This window comes from Coenobita brevimanus, chromosome 25 (assembly GCF_032717465.1).
Source record: "Coenobita brevimanus isolate Jiangsu-jjx chromosome 25, ASM3271746v2, whole genome shotgun sequence".
NCBI classification, from domain to species: domain Eukaryota; kingdom Metazoa; phylum Arthropoda; class Malacostraca; order Decapoda; family Coenobitidae; genus Coenobita; species Coenobita brevimanus.
In genome coordinates, this window is record NC_136978.1 from 4,368,338 (window position 1) to 4,388,327 (window position 19,990).

General features: G+C 47.5%; 1 protein-coding gene across 1 annotated transcript in view; it reads left to right on the forward strand.

Moving 5' to 3' along the window:
• Positions 1-19,990, forward strand: part of LOC145393751 (uncharacterized) — a 247,243-nt gene that overhangs the window by 71,742 nt on the left and 155,511 nt on the right. Inside the window, exon 4 of the mRNA XM_080267795.1 lies at positions 13,108-13,121. Within this exon, the coding sequence (XP_080123921.1) occupies positions 13,108-13,121 (14 nt within the window). The remainder of the gene's footprint in view (positions 1-13,107; positions 13,122-19,990) is intronic.

Sequence of the window (19,990 nt, forward strand, 5' to 3'; positions counted from 1 at the left end):
GTGTGTGTGTGTGTGTGTGTGTGTGTGTGTGTGTTTTGCCTGCATGGTAAGGTACTGGAAGTAGCGTGTAGTACAACGGTTCCTCTCGCATTGCATAGTAATCCCCACCCTCTCTCTCTCTCTCTGTGTGTGTGTGTGTGTGTGTGTGTGTGTGTGTGTGTGTGTGTGTGTGTGTGTGTGTGTGTGTGTTTTGCCTGCATGGTAAGGTACTGGAAGTAGCGTGTAGTACAACGGTTCCTCTCGCATTGCATAGTAATCCCCCCCCCTCTCTCTCTCTCTCCCACACACACACACACACACACACACACACACACACACACACACACACACACACACCTGGTTCTCAGTACGAAGATGAACACATGTTGTGGTGGTGTGGGGTGTGGTAGTGATAAGAGGGGTGATGGCCGTGGGATGGGGGTTACAGGGGTGTTTAATGTGAGGCGTTATGGCCCCACTGATAGATGGCCATCCTGATAACACTGCATCGATGGACTCACTAATGGCTGTATCAATGAATATTGATACGCACACGCTAAACAGATGGTCACATGTAATTACACTTTGATAAATATAAAAATACAATATTATATATATATATATATATATATATATATATATATATATATATATATATATATATATATATATATATATGCATGGATATAGATATATGTATGTAAACAAGCGTCTATGTGCAATTACAGACTGGTAATTATAAAGCATATAAAGTGGTATGTGTTAATGTTATGTATGTATAGAAAGTAATAATACTGGCAACCCAGAGGTGGTGTCAGCGGAGGAGAAGCAGATCAAAGGACAAAATCAGTAACGTTACTGGGTTGGGACTGAACAGGTCAATGAAAGGAACGTTGTCAGCAGTTTATCATGCAGTAAATCAACACAAGCTTTCATCAACGTTAATAATCTCTTCTGTTTTACCTACCTACCAACCTATCAATGTTTATAATACAGATGTTCATAATAGTGACACTGCCCACAGAGTCTCCACGCAATCTAGCCTCCCCAACAGATCAGAAAGACAGTACCTAATAACACCACTATTATTAGCCTCCTTCAATACCAGTACCACAATAAACACAGCAATGACAACAAAAGGGGTGAGGGAGGGTACTAGAGAAGGGGTGAAAGGGATAGTGAGGAAGGGGTGATACAAAGAGGTACAACAGAAAGCAACCAATAACAGACTTACAGTTCGAGTCTCTCTCTCTCTCTCTCTCTCTCTCTCTCTCTTAAAACACTACAACGACGGTACCTATGAGCTGAAGGTAAATGCAGTAGAGTAAAAATTCTCCTCATAACTCACACTGGGTTTAGTTTCAGAGAGTTCACCCCATGCTAAGAGGTTCTTCAGCATCAGCACCAGCAATAAAACAACAATGACAAAAAGAAGAGGGGTGAAGTGGGGGTGAAGAGCGGGTTGTCAAGCAGGGATGAAATGGGGGTAATGGGGCAGGTGTGTGATGAGAGTGTACTGGGGCGGGGATGAAAGGGATAGTGGGGCAAGGGAGAAAGGGGGGTAATGGGTATCGGAACAGGAATGAGGGGAGTGAGGGGGCTGGGGAGGAAGGGGGGTAATGGGCACTGAAGCAGGAGTGAGGGGGGTGAAGGGACAGGGGAGAAATGGGGGTAACGGGTATTGGAGAAGGAGTGAGGGGGATGAGGGGGCTGGGGAGAAAGGGTGGGTACTGGACCAGGGGTGAGGGGGGTAAGGGGGCTGGGGAGATAGGGTGGGTACTGAAGCAGGGGTGAGGGGTAAGGCAGTAATGTAGCAGTAATCAGCAGGGTGGACAGGTGTGGCGGCGAGGACAGGTGAGCTCAGGTTACGTCAGCCTCACGTCAGTCCCATGATGGCAGGACGAGGGGGGAGGGGGAGAAGAGTGGAAAGGGTAGGAGAGAATGGGGAAGGGAAAGGAGAGAGGGATGGAAGGAGTAGGAATGGGAAAGGAATGAGGGAGAGAGAGAATGGCATGAGGACGCGAGAGGATAGACGGGTGGGAAAGGAGAGAGAAAATGGGGAGGGATGAAGAGATAGGAGAGGAGAAGAAAATGAGGGAGGGAGACGAGAATGGGACAGGAGAAGTGGGAACGGAAAGAGAAATAGGAAAGGAAGGGGAATGAAGGAAGGATTGAGAAAAGGAGAATGAAGAAAAGGGAAATACTGATGTCAGGACAGACCAAGGGGAAGGGAAGGATGGAAATGGGGAAGGAAGGAGATAGAATGAGAGTCAAATGAGGGAGGGAAAAGAGAAAGAGGTAGGTGAGAGAAGTGAATAAAAGTAGAAGAGAGAAGAAAAAACGAGAAAGGCACAGGGGAGGGAGGGGGATGAGAGCGGGGAGAGAGGGAGACAAAAAGGAAGAAGAGATAGAATGGGGAAGGAAGGAGAAAGAGGAAGGGCATGGAAAGGGACGGTGAAGGAGGATAGGAGAAAGGGGAAAGACAGACGAAGAGATGGTGTGGAAAAGAGAAAGAGGCTGATGAGGAAGAGAAAGGATGAAGAGAGAGGGAGAGGGGGATCGAGGTCAGATACAAGCGCACACGCGCGCGCACACACACACACACACACACACACACACACACACACACACACACACACACACACACACACATAGGCGAACCGTCCATCAAACACACGGTAGGAGACAATATTCAAGCATCGATGACAAACAAGCCTATACAAAAACAAAGTCCATATTAATTTGAGAAACAAAAATTGCGATTTAAAAACAAACATATATATATATATATATATATATATATATATATATATATATATATATATATATATATATATATATATATAAGTACTTGTATCATTTTAGGAGCAGGAGTTGAGGTGTAAAACATACGGCTGTAGAAAGATGGCAAAAATGTATGTAATTTAGATGAGAGTTAACCGGTGCCAGAAATAACGGAATATAAAGAGAACGATTATTACGTTGCACCTGCATGAAAGTTGAGGTGCATGACATGAAGGCTTGAGAAAAAAAAATAAAAAGGAAAAAAATAATGGTACCTTCCAGAAAGTTAAACAGTGCATAATTTAAGGGGGTGCGAAGTGAAGTAAAATTATACAGTACCTGCGAGGGACCTGAAATGTGCATGACGTTTTGATGGGAGGATGGACGGTGGAGGTGAGGGCGTCAGTAACCTCTTCACTACTCGTATACGCAAACGTCTTTATCGTTATAGTCCTGCCATCACCAGACGATTTTTTTTCAGCCTGGAGAGACTCTTCGAACTAGAGGGGTTTCCTATAGACGTCAGTAAGTCGTTCAAAAGTAAATATAAGTCCCCCCCCCCAAGCCTGAATTAAATACTCTGACGGCAGCAAGAACGAAATTAAAAAGGCGTTACCATAGTGAAGTGGTTACTGGACGCCGAGAAGAGAAAGGATAGAAGGAAAAAGGGAAGAGTACATAAAGGAGATGAAAGAAAGAAATACAAAGGAGGGGAAATGAGTGAGGTGGAGAAAAGGAGCGTGGAACGAAGCTGAGGTGATGTGTGTGTGTTGATGGAAGGGGAGGTGGTGGAATGACATGAGTGGGGACAGTCGTAGGGGGAGGGGAGGGGAGGGGATTGAGTGACATAAGTGAGGGATGTGGTGAGGGATGGAGTTGAATGACATGAGTGGGAAGTGTGGTGAGGGGAGAGGGGAGGGGCTGAGTGAGATGAAAGAAGGATGTGTTGAGGGAAGGGGAGGGGTTGAATGACACGAGTGGGGAGTGTGGGGAGGGAAAGAGAGGGGAGGGGAGAGGGTTGAATGACATGAGTGGGGAGTGTGGGAAAGGGAGGGGAGGTGAGAGGGTTGAATGACAAGAGTGAGGGATGTGTTGAGGGGAGGGGAGGGGAGGAGAGGGGAATAAATGACATGAGTGAGATACGGCTTTGGGAGGGGAGGGGATGATAGGAGAGAGGGTCCAGTGACAAGAGTGAGGAATGTGGTGAGGGGGAGGGGGCTGAATGACATGAGGGAGAGATATGGTATTCTGAGGGGAGGGGAGGGGAGGGGAGGGGAGGGGGAGGATGAGCATCTGAGGAGAGATGAAATAAGGTGAGGTGAGGAGTGTTGTAAGGTGAGAGAGGGGAAAATAAATGACATGAATGAGAGGGTAGGTGTAGTGAGGAGGGGGAGGAGAGAGATGAGGGCGGGGAGAGGGGAGGGTAGTACGTCTGGGAGCGACCGTAAAGCTGTAAACTATGAATAATTGAGCTGTTAGCGAGGCCTCACAGCTGTTGGCTCTCCCCCACCCCCCACACCCACCGGAACACCCCGAAGGGGGAGGGGAGGAAGTACATTATGAGGGGAGGGAACACTACGTTATGAGGGGAGAGACGGAATGAAAAAGGTGAGGAAGCGAGAGAGGAGAAGAAAGAATGGAGAAAGAGTAGCATATGAGAAAGGGAAGACAGTACATGATAACGGAATGGAACAGTGCACTTGAAGGAATGAAAAGTGAGGGAAAAATGAGAGAGAGAGAGAGAGAGAGAGAGAGAGAGAGAGAGAGAGAGAGAGAGAGAGAATACACTCTGAGGGCGTGAAAGGTAAGGTTAAGTTCCATTCACCCCTTCAGTTCGATGACGTCTGTAACTAACTCTTGCTAACACCACATAATTTTATCTTCAGTTTTTGAGACATTTCGTAGTGAAGGGAAATGAGAAGGAAATGTGCGGGATATGAATACGAATAAATGGGGAAGGGAAGGAAAGGGAAGGGAAGGGAAGGGGAGGGAAGGGAAGGGAAGGGATGGCAAGGGAAGGCAAGGGAAGGGAAGGGACGAGAAGGGAAGGGAAGAGAAGGGATGGGAAAGTAGGGGAGGGGAAGGGAAGGGTAGGGAAGGGAAGGGAAAGGAAGGGAAGGAGAAGAGAGGGAGGGTACAAATGGATATGACAGAGGATTATTATGAGAGAAGTGGGAGGAAAAAATGAAGAGACGTGAGAGAGGACTGGGTATGGTATGGCCAGGCAAGGGACGGATGGGATGCGGACGATGAAAAGTAAAGAGAGAAGAGAAGAGACATACAAAAAGAGAAGAGAGGAGTGGAGAGGAGAGGGGATGAGAAGAGACATACGAAGGGATAAGAAGAGAGGAGAGGAGAGGGGAAGAGAAGAGAAAATTAGAGAGGAAAGGTGAAGAGATGAGAAGAGAAGAGAGGAGAGGGGATGAGAAGAGAAAAGAGTATATTAGAGAAGAAAGGCGAAGAGAAGAGAAGAGAATATTACAGAAATGGAGAAGAGAATATTAAAGAAGAGATGAGAAGAAACTGGTAAGAAAAGAATTAAAGAAAATGAAAAAAAATACAAGAAAACAGAAGATAAATAAAGGGAAGTGAATTGAGGTGCAGTGAAGGAAAGGAAAGGAAAGGGAAGTGAAGGAGAGAAAAGAAGAAAAAGAAGAGAAAAGAGGAGAAGAGAGGGAGAGAGAGAAAGAGAGAACGGGATGAGAGAGGAGTATTTATGGCCAGAGGGAGTGAAAAACAATACTGTACTTCGCCTCAAAAAAAAAAGAGAAAAAAAAAAAACGATGAGGAAACAAGGCCGAGGAAAGCAAGATCACTGGACATCATCAACGCCTCCCTAATGACCTCCCAAATTGATCGTCTGCCTTATTAACCTTGCACAGTCAATAGGTGATGATCTTACCCTTCTTCTTGTACTCATGTAGAATATAAACACTCATCACATCCCAGTCTGTCATACCAACTGAGAGAGAGAGAGAGAGAGAGAGAGAGAGAGAAGATTAAGACGGAACAAGAGCGTAGAATGAAGGGATGAGACGAGAGGGAAAGGAGAGGATAAGGAAAGAGGGGAGAGGGAGAGAGGGGAGAGACTTAAGACTGGAAGCAAGAGGGAAGAACGCTACTAAAGGGGAAGGACGAAGAGAGAGAGAAATAAGACACAGCAAGGAAGAAAGAGAAGACGGAGAGAATGAGAATAAAGGAAGACGCAAGAATTAGTATTAAAAAAAAAGAAATATGGGAAAAAAGAAATGCTAGTCTTAAAAAATGATGCAAAGTAACAGAGGAGAGGAACACGACACAAAAAGGAGATAGATAGATAGAGAGAGAGAGAGAGAGAGAGAGAGAGAGAGACTATGACTGGGGAATCAGGAGAAGAGAGAAGGGGGAGAGGTGAAGGGAAAGAGAAACAGAGACAGAAGGGGGTACAAAAGGAGTACAAAGGAAAGCAAACAGCAACAGCACTCTAGGTCCTTTCGTGGCTGCTGGTGGGTGGAAGGGGGAGGAGAAAGGAGGGAAATGGGTGAGGGGAATGGAAACAGGGTAAGAGAAGAGATGTGGGAAAGATGTGAAGATGGCGAAAAGGGGAGAAAGAGGGATGGGGAGGGGAAGGGATGTAAGGGGAAAGGAAAGGGGGTAAGGGAAGGGAAGTGTGACAAAGGGGATGGAAAGGAGGATGGGAAGGGGAAAAAGAAATGGAAAGAGAAGTAGGAGGAGGAGGAGGAGGAGGAGGAGGAAAAGGGGAGGAGGAGGTGATGGGAGAAGAGTTGGTCATATCAACATTAACTATTATCCCAAGGCTATGAGTGGAACGGAGGGGAGAAAGATGGAGACGGGGAAGAGAGATAGCGTGGGAGGGTAAAGAGGGAGGGAAGGAGAAGGGGAAGAGGAAGGTGGGAATGAAGGAGCGCCGAGTACATGAAGAAGAGAGATCAAGGAAACTAGAGAAAGGAACAGACGAGATGAAGACAGGAAAAACTGGAGAAATGACAGGGAGGAAAAGATGGATGAGGGTAAGAGAAGAGGAGAGAGAGGGACGAAACGAGATGAAGAAACAAAAGAATGGAAGGAAAGGGGATAGAGGAGAAAAATGGGTGAGGGGGAGAAGAGAGGAGGCAAGGGGGAGAAGAAGAGAGAGAAGATGGAGACACTGTGAGAGAAAATGGAGAAGATGAGAGGGAACAAGGAAGAGGAGGGAGAAGTAGGAAAAGAGAGGGGAGGGGAGGAAGGGGAGGGGAGACATAATTCCTCCCCAGGGACCTGACTGAGCATGAGGAGGGAGGGACAGAAGGGAGAAGAGAGAGAGAGAGAGAGAGAGAGTGGGAGAAAGTAAGGAAAGAAGGGAGGCGGGAGAAAAGAAAGGACAGAAGGAAGGAGAGACGGAAGGAAGGAGAGAAAGGAGGAGGAAAGGAAGCAGAGAGAAAAGGGAGGAGGGAGAGAAGGGAGGAGGGAGATAAGGAAGGAGGGATGGAAGGGAGGATGGAGGGAGGGAAAGAGGAGGAAACAGAGGGAGGAAAGTAAGGCAGGTGAAGTTAGAGAAAGAATGAAGAAATGGAAGAACAGGAAAAGAAATACAGAGAGAGAGAGAGAGAGAGAGAGACGGGGGGTGGGGGGGATATTGCATAGTTTTTATACACCCAGACCACAGTTTATGGTCCTTACTATATGGTCCGGACTTAATATCAACAAACAGCTCTATTATCTAATTAAATACGTTGCAGAATAGAATACCAAAGCCTCTAACAACCCCCCCCCTAGACCTTCCGACCATCAGCAGTACAGGAAAATAGGGAGAAGCAACACACACAGCAAGACCAAAATGCCTGAAGGAAATTTTGTAAGAAGGTAGAGAGAAGTAGCAAACTGAATGTACGATATATACTGATAGAGGAACAATGTGAATAATAATAAAATGGTTGTTTTTTTTAATTGCTTTTCTTTAGTTACACGTTAAAATAAAAATAATGGTATTCTTTTGATCTAGTCAGAAGGTGGGGGAAGAGAGAAAGAGGAAGGAGGGAAGAAGAGGGTAAAAGGAGGGAGGGAGGGAGGGTGAGAAGAGGGAGGTGAAAGAGGAGGGGTGGAGGGAAAATAAAGGATCTCTCAAGGTACTTCTTAAGAATGTCTCCTCCCTCAAGCTGAGAGTTAAAGAGGAGAGACGTAAGGAGAGAGAGAGAGAGAGAGAGAGAGAGAGAGAGAGAGAGAGAGAGAGAGAGAGAGAGAGAGAATGTTATGCAGACAGGGAAGCAGCGGTAAGCGAAGGGATAAAGCAGGGAATGATGACACTATGAAGGGGACGAAAAGGTGAGGCAGGGGTGAAGTAGGGTGAGGCAGGGCTAGGTGGGAATGAAAGACGATCAGGCAGAGATGCAGCAGGGTGAGACAGGGGTGAGGTATGTTAAGACAGGCGGGAATGAAGCAAGGTGAGGTAGGTTAAGGCAAGGTAGGGCTGGGGTGAGGTGGGACGTAGGGTGGTAGGGTGATTGACTGACTGACACATTACATTTGGACTAATGCACAGTCACATAATCATACGTGCAATTACCATGCTATTTATTAGTCTCAAGAACATGACTTTTAACGAATCAGTCAGCATCTTAGGGCTCACAGTGGTTTCGTGTACACAGGAATAAAATGCTATGGACCAAATAAAAGTGGTGATAAGGAATAAAGTGGGGATGGCAGGGTTGGCAGGGTGTTAGGGTTACGAAGGGTAGATGGGGTGGCAGGGTGAGGCAGGGTAGATGGGGTGGCAGGGTGAGATAAATTAGAGGGGGTGGTAGGGAGAGTCACGTTGAAGAAGGGTGACACAGGGTAAAAAGAGCAGCTGGGTGAAGCAGGGTAGAGGGAGCGGCAGGGTGAGAAGGGTGGTGGCACAAGATGGGTGGAATGGAGTGGGGCAGGGAGGGCGACAGGGTAAGGAAGGGTAAGGCAGGGTGGTAAAACAACATGGCTGGGGTGGGGTGGGGTGGGACAGGGAGGGGCGACAGGGTAAGGAAGGGTAAGGCAGGGAGGGGCGACAGGGTAAGGAGGGGTAAGGCAGGGTGGTGACACAACATGGGTAGGGTGGGGTGGGGTTGGGAGGGGCGACAGGGTAAGGAAGGGTAAGGCAGGGTGGTGACACAAGATGGGTGGGGTGGGGTGGGGTGGGGAGGGGAGGCAGGGGTCCATATGTGGGATCATCAGCTAATAGCCGAATAATAGCCAGGGGAGGGGGGAGGAGGCGCCCCTGGGGAGTACGCGCGTGTGGTCGGCAGGGGGAGGCGGGCAGGGAGGTAGGGAGGAAGAGGAAAAAAAAAAAAGTGATGTCAGTGATAGGAAAGGAGAAGAGGGAACACGTGGTAAGGAAAGGGGGAAAAAATTAATATGAAAAAGGGAGGAAGGGAAGGAAAGGAGAAATGTAATGTCGGAGAGAGAAACATATGGAAGTTAAGAGTGAATACCGGTAAAATAAGGGAAGGAAGACATGAGAGAGAGAGAGAGAGAGAGAGAGAGAGAGAGAGAGAGGGAATGACATGATGATTACAATCTAGTGATAATAACTGGGATTGTAGCTCTTCCTCCCTCCCTCCCTCCTTATGTCGCTCTTCCCCTCTCTCCCTCCCCCTCCCCTTTCTCTCCTTCCTTCCCTCCCTCCCTCCTCCTTCCCCTCTTCCCTTTTCCCCTACCTCTCCCTTTCCCTTCCTTCCTCCTCCTTCCCTTTCCTATCCCTCTCCATCCTTCTCCTCATTCCTTCCTCCCGCTCTTCTCCCCTCTTTCTCTCTCTTCCTTTCTCCCTCCCTCTATATGACACTTCATCCTTCCCCTTCCTCTCTTCCCCTCCTTTACCTTCTCCCGCCACACCTCCCTCCCTTCCTCCCTCCCTCTTCTCTCACGCAAGCCCTGACCGTCTGTTACCTTTGTGGGGATCAGTCCTTGTCTCTCTCACTTACTCTGTGTCCTCCTCTCTCTCTCTCTCTCTCTCCTTAATATTCTTCCCTATCATTTTCCCTTCACCTCTCTTTCTCTTTTACATACTTTGTTTCACTACCTCTCCCTTCCTCACGTACTCTGCCTTCTGTCCTCATCTCTCCTTTACTCGCACCCCTCTTTGGTTTCACCCCTCTTTCGTCTCCTACCGCTCCCCTGTTTTTCTCTCCCTGCCTCCCTCTCTCCCTCCTCCCCTTTTACCCCTTGATTTGGATGGGCTGTTCCTGTAAAATCACCCCACGGAAGCCGGGATCAAGTAAATGAACAAAGAACTGTACTGAAGGAAATAAGTTCTGGAAGGGCAAATAGGCGAAAAGGAGGAAGAGGAATGGAATAGGGTAAAGCAGGGAAGGCGAGGGGTATGCAAGGTCAGGAGGGACTGATGGGAAGGAGGAAGGAAAGAAGAGGGGTATGATTAGACAGGAAGAACTGAAAGGAAGAAAGGAGAGAAGCGATATACGGTTAAAGGGAAAAAGAAGGAGGAGGAAAAGTGAGGAAGGAGACAAGGGTGAAACAGGAATGGAAAGAAGAAAAGAAGCAGGGCAAAAGGATGTAAGACAGGAAGGGAGACAGTTTGGGAGGTGAGGAGAAGAGGAGAGAAGAGGGAGAGTAGTGTAAGGCAGAGAGAGAGAGAGAGAGAGAGAGAGAGAGAGAGACAGAATGAGAGGTAGAGGGATGGAGAAGGGAAAGATGGAAGGTGAAAGACAGGCAGGGAAGTAGGAGACAGGAGAGTGTGAGCAGAAGGAGAGGCAAGACAGGAGAGAAGACGTATGGGAGGCAAAAGGAGGAAAGCAGAAGGGGAGAAGTACAGCAGGGGAGAGGCAGGAAAGGAAAAAAGACAAAGCAAGAGAGGAGGAAGAAAAATTGCAGGACAGATGCGGAAGGGAGTGGAAGTAAAGGAGGAAAAGAGATGTAGGGGGAGAGGTAGAAGTGAAAGGGGATGCAAGAAAGGAAGAAAAGTGAGACAGGGAGGGGGCACGGAGGGGGTGAAGCTGGGGGAAGGGAAAGCACAAGGTGGGGCGGGTGGAATGGGGGAAACGAGAGGCAAGGAGAGGGTAAGGCAGGGGGGGGGGGAGAAAGGTAAGTCAGGGGAGTGGGGGAGGAGGTAGGAGGGACAGAGCACCCGTGTTATCAGTGATCTGTGACTCGGTAATCACAACACAGCAGAAGCATCCATATTTATGATAACGGCTCACACGCACACCACCTTATCTCATCACCAAACATACACACGCACACGCACATACGTTTATAATACATACTTCCACCCATGCTTACATACACACGCGCACATATAGAGGCATATACATACACACATGAACAAATACACACACACACACACACACACACACACACACACACACACACACACACACACACACACAGTTATACGCAGACACACGCACATACACACACAGACATGCATTTAGACATGTAGATATATTCAAGCAGACAAATATTTGCACAAGCATATATACACACACACACGGAAAGACACGTACACACACCTCAGTTACACACACACTTAATTGCCCCTCACAAAAACAAACATATGGACACTATTCACTTATAAACAAACATACATTACACGAAGACAATACATATGCATATACACGTAAAACATAATAGCCTGCCCCTCACCCCTCCCTCTCTCTCTCTCTCTCTCCATCCCAGCACCTGAACCACACCTGGGGAGTGGCATCGGTATCACAACTGCGCTAAGATACAAAATGGCGAAAATGACCACCTCCAAATACACCAGCAATTAAAGTGTCGGATACACCATTGTCACACACACACACACACACACACACAAAGGTAGCTAACCAATAATTCCTCCGCTAAGTTCAAGCTAATGATGAAAAGTGAATATTAGTGTCGAAGTGGGGACATGTGTAGGTGTGTGGCACATAAGATTACTGGGCTTCAGGAAACGAATTAGCCTATACGCAAATAAATAAATAAATACATAAAAGGTGGGGTGAGAATTGGGGGTGAGGTGCGGTAGAGATAGGCAGGGTGGGGTTGGGAGAGGTGGGATGGCGTGAGGTTGTAGAATAATGAGTCAGAATTAATATGCAGGTAACAAGGGGTCAGATGTAGGATAGGGACACTGCCATTACCTGCCCGTCTCTTGCTCTCACTCTAACTCACTCAAATTCTCAATGTGCTTCACTCTGTCCTCCTGTCGCCTTCACTCTCACTCGAGCTCATTCTTAATCTCTGTCACTGTCATTCTCATCTACCCTCTCTCACTGTGCCTCACTCTCACTCTACTCGTCATTCACTCTCACTGACACTCACCTACACTCTTACTCCACCTAGTCCTCACTCTCTCACTCACTCTCATTTACTCTAACTCTCACTCACTCACTCACTCTCAAAGGACCTCACTTTAACAACGACCCTAATTCCTCCCTTTAATTCTTCTAGTTCTATACTCGGTTGGTGTTCTTCGCTATAACATCTCTTCCTTATAACTGTCCTTCGTTATAACTGTCCTTTGCTGTGTTATCATTATCTCTTACTTCTATTTTATTCTTACTTCACGTGACTCAAGTACTGGTCTTCCTTACTACTTATTCTCTTCAGGACTTTTCTTCTCTCTCTCTCTCTCTCTCTCTCTCTCTCTCTCTCTCTCTCTCTCTCTCTCTCTCTCTCTCTCTCATACTACCATAATCCACACTGCCCTATACTACCCTCCCTCGCACCTCCCCTTTCATCTTTTCCTCCACCCCATTTCCCCTAATCTCTCTCTCTCTCTCTCTCTCTCTCTCTCTCTCTCTCTCTCTCTCTCTCTCTCTCTCTCTCCCCTGCCGTCAGTGCCCGGTGACAGTGCCTGACAGACAGCATGACGGAGTGCCACGCAGACATCACCACCACCAGTTTTGTCACCCACATTCTCCACGCGCCTGTTGTGGTGGATGTGGTAGTTGTGGTAGTGATGGATCTGGTAGCTGTGTTATTGTGCAGGTTCTGGTAATTGTGGATGTGATGGATGTGGTAAATGTGGTGGTAATGTACAGAATGTGGTAACTGTTAGCTGTGGTGGTTCTGGTAACTGTGGTGGTGATGGATGTAGTAGCTTTGATAGTAACGTACGTGGTAGTTGTGTTACCGTAGCTGTGGTGGTTTTGGTAGTTGTGGTAGCTGTAGGTATAAGTAGCAGATAGATGACGGTTGTGGTACTGAAGGATATGGGAGGACGATGATACGTATTTATCTATCTATATACCTGAGAGAGAGAGAGAGAGAGAAAGAGAGAGAGAGAGAGAGAGAGAGAGAGAGAGAGAGAGATGGCGGGAGGGTGCAGTAGGGCAGGCTGGTTTAGTTTTTGTTGTTGTTGTTGTTGGTGGTGGTGGTGGTGGTAGTGGTGAGGCAGGGGTGGTTGTGTTGCGAGCCGAGAGTGAGGCAGAGCTTTGGTGCAGTAGTATTATAGTGAAAAAGAATTGGAGCAGTTAATGTTAGTCTGACCAGACGGGAAGGCAGAATGGAGTGGTAGGCAGGAAGATCCGTGTGGTGTTATAGCAAAGCGAAGTAGGCAGAAAGGCAAGGATGGTGGGACTGACGAGGCAGGGCTTGAGAGGCAGGCAAGAGTAATGTAGTACTGTCGGCAATGAAGGAGCAATGGTAGTGTGAGGAGGTAGGCAGGCAGAAAGACAAGGTGGTATTACAGCATGGCAGGCGAAACAAGACGGGAAGAGAACCAGCGTGGTGCTATGGGAAGGCAAGGCTGATAAGGCAGGATGGGCAGGATTAATGTAGTGTAAAGGGCAATGAGGCAGCAGTGTCAGTCTGGTGAGATACAGGAAAGTGAAACGGGGAGGTAGACGAAGCAGAGTAGCAAGACAAGAAAACTGAGATAGGAAAACTGACAGGTGTGGTGTTATGGGAAGGGGAAGTAGGTGGTAAGGCAGGATAGGAGGCAGGGTGGTGTTACAAGGAGGCGAGGCAGGCAGAGTTACAGAAGCTGCGAAGCAGGAACAGCGAGGAAGGCAGGAATTATGTGTACTGAGGCAAGAAGTGAGGCAGCAATATTAGTTTGGCTAGGCAGCACAGCAGGCAGTACGGCAGGAATAGGCAGACTGGTGTTAAATAGGAACGCGAAGTATGAGTAGTGAAGTGGGCAGGACAGGCAGGCAAGCTAAGAGACAGGGGTATAGTGAGGCAATCAGTGAGACACCAATATTTGTATGGCGATATAGGTCGGATCATTGAACGTGTACTATTATTGCGAGACGAAGCAGGCGTGACGGAGTTGAGGTACAGGAGCGATGGAGTGGAGAGACTGGGATGGCGGTGTGGAGGAGGCCAAAGCGTGTGGTAAAGCGGGAATGATGTAATGAAGCAAGCACTGTTAGTCAGGTTAGGTAGGTAGGCAGGCAAAGAGGCAGGGTGGTGTTCCAGCGAAGAGGCAGGAGCAGGGAGGTCGGCAGGCGGGGCGGGGCGGGGTTGGGCGTGAAGCGGCGGAAGGGCGGGGTCTCGCGGGTGCAGTTAAGATTACACTCCGCGGCGCCCGACTAAAAACCCGCCTCGTCCGTCTGCTATACATTATTCAGCCGCCCAGGTACACCAGATTCTTTATAATGCCCTGGGGACACGCTGGAAGGGGGCGGAGGCACGGGGCGGGAGAGTGTGTGGAGGGGGGAAATGGTGGTGGAGGAGAGGACAGAGGGGGTGCTGCTGGGTAGCTTGGTATGGGGGGTGACAGAAGGAAAAAAAGAAAAAACGAAGAAAACTGGAGGTACAGAGAAGTGAAGAGGGAGGAAGAAGAGAAGACGATGAAGTGGGGAGGGGGGGGTAGTTGTGGGTAGCTGGGTAAGGGGAGGAGACAGGGGAGAGGAGAGAAGAGAGGGAAGAAAAAATAAAGAGAAGAGAATGAGGCGGTGGCACGGAGCGGGAGAGCGCGGGGGATAGGGGAGGGCTGAAGGAGAGGACAGGATGGGGTAGAAGTTGTGGTCAATTCCGTGGAATATCCAAGACTCTGGTTGTGAGCAGTACAGAAGAAGATAAGGAGGACTAAAGAATTAATTATAGGAAAAGGAAGAGAAAAAGAAGAAGAGAGGATTAATTGGGGAAGAGATAAGCGTGGTAAACAAGACAGGTATGAAGGAGAAGGGGAGTGGAAAATTATGGATCTAAGGAAATAGGAAAAAATGGGGAGGTAAGAGAGATGTTTGATGAGAAGGGGGACACGATGAGAGGGGAGAAGGGGAAGGGACGGAAAGGAGAGCGGGAGGGAGGAAGGGAGGAGAGGGACAGGGGGATGTTAAATGAGGAGTGGAAGATTATGCGAGGGGAGGTGCATGAGAGAGAGAGAGAGAGAGAGAGAGAGAGAGAGAGAGAGCCAGCCAGACAGACAGACAGACAGAGAAAGCGGGAGGGAGGGAAGGCAGTACAGGAAGAAGAAAAGTAAGAGACAGAGAGGGAAAAGGCAAAGAGGGAGGAAGAAGGAGAGACGGTGGAAGAAAGGCAAACTAGAGAAGGTGGGAAGCATTAGAGAAAGGAAAGAGGGAAAGAATGGGCCAAGAAGAGTAAGAAAAAGGGGGAAAAGAATCAGAACACGAGAACACAATGCTGAATGAAGAGTTATAATGAACAACGCAGTAACAGTCATGGAAAATTAAAGAACTTACACACAGATGAGACAAAGAAGAAGACATGGAAACGGGAAAAAAAGAAGAAAGTGAGAAAAATAAAAATAAAAACACCTGAACAAGAGAAAGTATAAATTATGAACAGTGTTATGAAAAAAGATGAGGAAGAGTCACAACTGTATTAAAAAAATGAATGGATAATACAAAAAAATGATAAAATAAAAAGGGGCTAAAAAAAAAAAAGACGCACGAGGGAAAGAGAGAAGCTGGAGGAATAGAAGAGGAAGACTGAGAGTAAACTGAGTAAAACTGAGGAAGAAATCACAATCTTAAAAACAGGGGTACATACTGAAGCAGACGACGAAACAAAGGAGGAAGAAAAAGAACAGAAAATAAAGGAGAAAAGAAGAAAAAGGAACTGAAGAAACGCACACACTCTAATAAACAAGGTAGGTAAGAAAACAAACAACGAAAGGGAAAGCAAGACGTGAAGAAAAGAGGAAGAAAAGAAGGACGAAAGAAGGTAGAGAAGAGGAAGGGGGAGAAGGGCAAATCGTGGTTATGGGTTGAAATGAGGGGCTGGGATGGTTAAACGGGAAGGTGCAGATGAAATGGGAGACGTAATGGGGTATGGGGTGGGTGAGAGAGAGAGAGAGAGTGAGAGAGAGAGAGAGAGAGAGAGAGAGAGAGAGACGTAGTGAGGGAGGTATAAGAGGTAAAACAAGTAAATTTCGAGATACAGAGATACACAGAAATATATATAAACAGTCAAGTAAGCGGATAAAATGACGCATACAGACACTGATAAAATATGCAAAGTTAAAGAATGAATGAATGAATAAGTGTATATTGGTATGTATGTATGAATGTATATGTAAGTATGTATGAAAGTGTATGTATGTATGTGTTTGTGGCGGGCGTGGGGGGATAAGAGGAAGAGGCAAGAGCAGCGTTTAAAGATTGAAGAGGAGGCTGGTAGCGAGGAAGGAGGAGGCTTTATGGCTATTCTTTATGGTGGACCCGTACACCTACCTCTTACCTCCCTCTTCCCCCCCTTTTTACCTCCTCTCTCTCTCTCTCTCCCTTTTACTTTCTATCCCAGTCCTACCTCTCTATCCCTTCTTCAAGTCCCACTTCTCTCTCTTCCCTCTTTTCTCTCACGACCCCCTCCCCCCCTCTCCCTCTCCCACAACGTTTCCCCAACTCACACCCCTCCCTCCCTCTCCTCACATCTTTTCCTTTCATCATCATTACCATAATCTTTTTCTCCTCTCCTTTTCCTCACCAATCATCTTATCCCTGCCCCGAACACAACCTTCACCTCTCACCACTTCTCTTCCTTCTTCCTTTCCTCACCCATCATGCTACCTCTCCCTCATCCCTCACTTTCTCTTTTCTCCCCCCTCCCCACACACATCCTAACCTCTCCCCATCACCGATCTTCTTACCTCTCTTCAAGGTCCCTCTTTATCTCCTCACCTCCTTCTCCATCCACCCATCCTCATCTCTCACGATAGTCCCTTGTAGCCACCCCTCTCAGGTACCGAGTAACCTTAATTCCCTCCCACTACTTCTCTCACAGTCTTCATCTCTTCCTTTATGGCTAACACTCCCCTTTCCCCTTTTAAGTGATGTTTACCTGGCTCCCTGGGTATCCATACGTTTCTGATTCTAAAGTGGTTCCTATCATAATGTATCGCTTCCCTTAAAGCGCTGTGCATAAGACTAATACCCTCCACTGAAATCTACAATGATACACAGATATTTATGCATAAACTCGCTCTTATTCATTCACACACTCACTCATATGCAACTTACATTCACTTACACCCATTCTCATCCACACACACTTCTCTATCCTCGCTAATATCATTATGTAAGTCTTGAATAACACAGATCTAGCATTTATTCCATACGGACGGTGGGTTTAGCAAAGAAGTGACGATATGCGGTGTATGGCACATGTAAGAACTGCTGGGCTTAAGTGTACCGATTGTCAAGGTAATGCCCGGAGTCAGACATAAAATATAATCACAACACCTACACCCACCTACATACCTACACACACACACACACACACACACATAAACACACACACACACACACACACACACACACACACACACACACACACACACACACACACACACACACACACATAAACACACACACACACACACACACACACACACACACACACACACACACACACACAAACGTCTATGAGTCATCGAAAATGAGAGAAATATCGTACTTACTCGTGTCTTGCCACCCCTGGACTTCACAACCGGTAATCTGTAAGAAGAAGAAATATTAGGAAAAGTCTCAAGCACCACTGATTTCACAATCCTCTATTGTATGACTTAACTCTTTCTTTTCTTCATCTTCCTTTCCCTCCTTTCCTTTCTCCACTCTTTCATTTTTTTCTCTCCTTTTCTTTCCTTCCCTTCCTTCCCCAAATCTTTCCCGTTCCATCACGCTTCCTTCTCCCTTTTTTCTAGTTCTCTTCCCTCCTTCATTTTCCATCTCCCCACTTTATTCTTTTCTCTAGATCTGTTCTTTCCTTCATTTTCTTTCCATCAATACATTTATCTTCAACATATTTGCTTCCGTCATCACCATTTTTCCTTCTCCTCGTATTTCCAACTTCCTTCCGGCATCACCTAGCCTCTTCCCCTCCTCATCCCCATCTTCACCTCTCCTTCCTCACATCATTCAGAGCAAACTTCCCTTCCTCTGGCGTCGCTTTATGCCTATATCAGATGAGGTGTGTGTGTGTGTGTGTGTGTGTGTGTGTGTGTGTGTGTGTGTGTGTGTGTGTGTGTGTGTGTGTGTGTGTGTGTGTGTGTGTGTGTGTGTGTGTGTGTGTGTGTGTGTGTGTGTGTGTGTGTGTGTGTGTGTGTGTGTGTGTGTGTGTGTGAGAGAGAGAGAGAGAGAGAGAGAGAGAGAGAGAGAGAGAGAGAGAGAAAACTGGATGAAAAATAAGAAAAGTAGAACACAAAGAGAAGTGGAGAGGAGGGAAAGGGAGAAAAATGACAGAGGAGTAGAGAGGAAGGGAAGGATAGACGGAGGAGGAAGAGAATGGAGGAGAAGAAACACGAGTAGAATAAGGCAAAGGGAGGGGAGAGAGGAGGGAAAGAGGAGAATATGAAGGAGGGGGTAAGAGAAAGGGGAACAGGGGAGTCTGAACGGTGAGGAATAAAAAAAAAAAAAGAAAAACAGAAAGCAACACTATGAATGAGAGGGGAAAAGGAGGGAGGGAGAGTTAGGGGGTTAAGTTAGAGGAAGAGGAGGGAGGGAGGGAGGGTTAGGGGGCTGTGTGGGGGGGAGGGGGATGGATAAAGGCAGCGGTCCTTACAGCCGTCCGGTCCAAAAGTTTCCAGAGCGAGTTGAATCCTTATCACGTGGTCTTTTTTCCGTAAATGACGAAAGTTGGGCGTAAGTGAGCCTGCCCAACGCCTGACTCTGTGGCCGGACGGAGCTGGACGGGGCCGGATGGGGTACTTGTTCACCTGGTTATTCATACACTTAGTTAGGCGAGTGGTTAGCTGCAGGGCGCGGGTAGCAGAGGAAGGGAGGTGGATGGAGAGGAGGAAGAGAAGGGAGGGGTGGAGGGGGAGGGGAAGGAAAAAGAGAGAGGAGGAGCGGAGGTGGATGGAAGAGGAAGGGAGGGGAGGATGGACGAGGAAGAGAAAGGAGCTGGGGAGGGGGGAACAGGGAGAAAGATAAGAGGAGCAGGAGGTTGGGGGAAAGGATGTTGCGATGGAAGAGGAAGAGAGCTAGGAAAGAGAGGGAGGGAGGAAAAGGGAAGAAGATGAAAGAGGAGTAAAGGGAAGGGGGAGGGCAGATGGACGAGGAAAAGAATGGAGAGGATTGTTTGGAAGGAAGTAAGATAAACGGTATCTAATGGACTTTTTCGTTCGCCATATTGAGTGCATTTGCTTCCCCTAATTACTCAGTCTAAGTTATCTCCGGCTTCTGCTAACTGCCTTTTTTTGCTACAACCATAGACTACACACTAATCTACCTATCACTCACAATTTACACCTGTTACTTGACATACCTGTTGGGTCCACTTATATTCAACCCAAATGCTCACTACTCAGATACCTGTTAACGCTACATTTCCGCTCTGGCACTCGGTCTCCACTTCACCAAGAAACCTGCTGTTAACTCAGATCCACCTCTTCACGCCACCACCTTCAAACCCTCACAGCTATAACGACACTCGCACCACCTACACCCTTCTATCCATCTCTCCCACTGCCTAAACACTCCCCTTCTTCACCACCAACCCTCCACACTCAACACCTCACAACTGTCGCACCACCTTTACCATCCCCATCCTTGACCTGACACTTCATCACCCATACCACCTACACTCCTACTACAACACCTGTTATACTTCTCTTACCACACACACACACACACACACACACACACACACACACACACACACACACACACACACACACACACACCTTTGTCCTCATGAATTAACGACATCAACACAACATACACCTCTTCTGTCAGCATCTATACCCCCTCTGCGGTGGCTCAATCGGTAGAGAGGTGGCTTGCGGTCCTACCGAACGCAGGTTCAAATCCCCGCTGGGGCAGGGAACAGTTTAAGGATTTGAATTTCATTACGGCAGACTTTACCG